At 46.4% G+C, this 3,689-nt stretch overlaps 1 protein-coding gene across 1 annotated transcript in view; it reads right to left on the bottom strand.

Moving 5' to 3' along the window:
- Nucleotides 1-403: 403 nt before the first annotated feature.
- The window catches only part of LOC107301369 (choline-phosphate cytidylyltransferase A-like), a gene marked incomplete at its 3' end in the record, with an annotated part of 10,508 nt that continues 7,222 nt past the window's right edge, over nucleotides 404-3,689 (bottom strand). Inside the window, exons 3-5 of the mRNA XM_015830604.1 lie at nucleotides 3,586-3,689; nucleotides 2,222-2,300; nucleotides 404-692 (exon numbers count right to left, since the gene is read on the bottom strand). The exon at nucleotides 3,586-3,689 is cut by the window's right edge and continues 48 nt beyond it. Of these exons, the coding sequence (XP_015686090.1) occupies nucleotides 404-692; nucleotides 2,222-2,300; nucleotides 3,586-3,689 (472 nt within the window). The remainder of the gene's footprint in view (nucleotides 693-2,221; nucleotides 2,301-3,585) is intronic.

Genomic DNA, 3,689 nt, shown 5'->3' with positions numbered 1-3,689 from the left:
CTTTCTCTATTCCTATTCTATTCTATTCTATTCTATTCCTTTCTCTATTATTTCTCCATTCCTATTCTATTCTATTCTATTCTATTCTATTCTATTCTATTCTATTCTATTCTATTATTTCTCTATTCCTATTCTACTATTCTATTCTATTCTATTCCTATTCTATTCCTATTCCATTATATATTCTATTCTATTCTATTATATTCTAATCTTTCTCTATTCCTATTCTATTCTATTCTATATTGTATTCTATTCTACTCTATTCTATTCCATTTCTCTATTCCTATTCCCATTCCATTCCATATTCTATTCTACTCTACTCTACTCTATTCCTTTTCTCTATTCCTATTCCCATTCCATTCCATTCCACTCCATTCCATTCCATTCCATTCTAGGAACCCACATTTCTTTATCCAAGAGTTGCAGCATTTTGAGAATCCTTGTTTCTTTCCCTATTTCGTCTTTTTTTTTTAGCTGAGTGGAGTCCTGAGCCTCTCTCCCTCCTTCGGGACGAGGCGAGACGACCGTCTGAATGCGTGCTAAACTCACGTTGATGAAGCTGACGTTGAGTTCCTTGGCCGTGTAGCCCCTCTGCAGATTCCGCCGGGCATAGACGTCGTAGTCCCGGACGATGCGGGTGATGATGTCCGAGGTGGAGATGCCTTCGGTCCTCTGCGTCGGGGCAAACATTCCTATAGGGCAGCCAAGGAGATATGGAATTAGGCAGCAGCCAGCAGGACTCGCAACAGATACGACACGGAAAGGCCTGCTTCCCTTCCTGAAAACTTGCACTCGATGTCATAGGGAGGACTTCAAAAGGAACCGCTAAGAACTCTTCTACCCACATTGACAGGGCAAGCCCCCCCCCCACTATTTGGAATCAGATATCACACGGCCCTCCCTTCTGGCACTGATGACGTTGCCTAGCTGGGTCATGAAACGTCTGCAAGGAAATCAACCAGCTCAGAGAGCACCCAGGACCCCCAGAGTCCGTACTTCCTTCCTTCCTTCCTTCCTTTTCTTTCTCTCTCTCTCTCTCTTTCTTTCTTTCTCTCTTCCTCCTCCTCTTCCTCCTCCTCTCTGCAAGCACCCTCCCTTCTAACACTGATGATGTTGCCTATCTGGGTCATGGAACGTCTGCAAGGAAACAACCAAGCTCAGAGAGCACCAAGGACCCCTCAATCCTTTCTTTTCTTTCTTTCTTTCTTTCTTTCTTTCTTTCTTTCTTTCTTTCTTTCTTTCTTTCTTTCTTTCTCTCTCTCTCTCTCTCTCTCTCTCTCTCTCTCTCTCTTTCTTTCCTCTCTCTCTCCTTCTTCTTCTTCTCCTCTCCGCAAGCCCTCCTCCCTTCTAACACTGATGATGTTGCCTAGTTGAGTCATGAAATGTCTGCAAGAAAGCAACCCAGCTCAGAGAGCATCAAGGACAGTCTTCCTTCCTCTCCTCTTCCTCCTCCACTGCACAAACCCCTCTCTCTTCTACCCCTGATGATGTTACCTCCATAGCTCATGAAACGTCTGCAGGAAAACCAACAACTTCAGGGAGCGCCAGGGATGCCACATTAGTCCTCATTCTCCTTCTCTTCCTTCCTGCCCCTCCTCTTCCCCCTCCTCCACTCTACCGGCCCCCATCCCCATCTAGCATTGATGATGTTCTCTAGTTGGGTAGTAAAATGTCTGCGAGGAAACCACCCAGAGAGCACCAAGGACCTCACACTCCTCCTCCTCCTCCACTCCATGTACCCCATCCCCTTCTAGCACTGATGATGTTGCCTAGCTGGGTCATGAAATGTCTGCAAGGAAACCACCCAGCTCAGAGAGCACCGAGGACCCCACAATCCATCCTTCCTTCCTTCCTTCCTTCCTTCCTTCCTTCCTTCCTTCCTTCCTTCCTTCCTTCCTTCCTTCCTTCCTTCCTTCCTTCCTTCCTTCCTTCCTTCCTTCCTTTCTTTCTCTTTCAGAGAGCACTAAAGGCTCTACAGGACTTCAGAAGAGAAATTAAGTGGGGCCAAGAATAGTCCTTTCCATCGTGCCGCCTGGCCCACTTTGGGAAGTCATCGTGGGGCCCCTGGAGTTCAGCCCAGGAGCAGGCTGCTCCCGGCAGCTCACCCGACTCCCGAATCAGGCAGAAGCCCAACAGGTTCCTTCAGCCAACTCGCTCAGGCCGGAGCAGCTGAAGAGGGAGGAGGGAGAGCTTGTGGGGTTTTCCGGGGCCGCCCACTCACCTGCTTCTTTTATGTGTTTGTAGACGTCGTCGCTGCCGGCCGAAGAGTAGGGGATGTCATCGTGGGCGACAAAGTCGATCTGGGGGTCGGGCAAGACAGCTGTTAGCGGGGGAGGAGGGGATGCTCGGGGCAGGGAGGGTGGCTTAGGGGCATTATGGGTCTGGGTATCCTAAAAGAACTGGGGAGGGAGGGAGGGTGAGAGGAAGGAAGGAAGGAGATGGGAAAGAGAAAGGAAGGAGATAGAAGAAGGAAGGAAGGAAGGAAGGAAGGAAGGAAGGAAGGAAGGAAGGAAGGAAGGAAGGAAGGAAGGAAAGAAAGAAAGGGAAGGAAGGAAGGAAGGAAGGAGATGGGAAAGAGAAATGAGAAGGAGATAGAAGAAGGAAGGAAGGAAAGGAAAGGAAATGGGAAAGAGAAATGAGAAGAAGAAAAGATAGAGACAGAAGAAGGAAATAAGAAAAGGAAGAAAAATAGGAAGGAAGGAAAGGAAATGGGAAAGAGAAATGAGAAGAAAGGAAGGTAACAGAAGAAGAAAAGAAGGAAGGAAGAAATTGAGAAGGAAAGGAAATGGGAAAGAGAAAAGAAGAAGAAAAGATAGATAGAAGAAGGAAATAAGAAAAGGAAGAAAAATAGGAAGGAAGGAAGGAAGGAAGGAAGGAAAGAAAGAAAGAAAGAAAGAAAGAAAGAAAGAAAGAAAGAAAGAAAGAAAGAAAGAAAGAAAGAAAGAAGCAAGCAAGCAAGCAAAGGAAATGGGAAAGAGAAATGAGAATGAGATAGAAGAAGAGGAAGGAAGGAAGGAAAGAAAATGGGAAAGAGAAATGAGAAGAAGAAAAGATAGAGATAGAAGAAGGAAATAAGAAAAGGAAGAAAAATAGGAAGGAAGGAAGGAAGGAAGGAAGGAAAGAAAGAAAGAAAGAGAAAGAAAGAAGCAAGCAAAGGAGATGGGAAAGAGAAATGAGAAGGAGATAGAAGAAGGAAAGAGGAAGGAAGGAAAGAAAAAAAAGTAAATGGGAAAGAGAAATGAGAAGAAGGAAAGATAGATAGAAGAAGGAAAGAAGAAAAGGAAGAAAAATAGGAAGGAAGGAAGAAAGAAAGGAAGGAAGGAGATGGGAAAGAGAAATGAGAAGAAAGGAAGGTAATAGAAGAAGGAAAGAAGGAAGGAAAGAAAGGAAATGGGAAAGAGAAATGAGAAGAAGAGTTAGAAGAAGGAAATAAGAAAAGGAAGAAAAATAGGAAGGAAGGAAGTTCTTAATCTTTGACCACTGGCTGGATCTCTGGGGGGTCGGGGGGGGGAAAGGAGCCCAGCTGGGTTCCTGCCGGGGGCTTCACGAACCCCTGAAGGCGGAGGGTGGGCTGTCCCCCCTTACCCTGTGCTCTGCCAGGAACTCCGGGCTGAGCGTCCAGGGCGCGTTCCTCACCACCTCGTCCACGTAGCGGCAGTGCTGGACGGCGTCGTAGCGCTCGGCGTCGT

This window comes from Protobothrops mucrosquamatus, unplaced genomic scaffold, assembly GCF_001527695.2.
Source record: "Protobothrops mucrosquamatus isolate PMUCROS unplaced genomic scaffold, P.Mucros_1.0 scaffold11996, whole genome shotgun sequence".
NCBI lineage: Eukaryota > Metazoa > Chordata > Lepidosauria > Squamata > Viperidae > Protobothrops > Protobothrops mucrosquamatus.
This window is presented reverse-complemented; position numbering and strand designations above follow the sequence as displayed.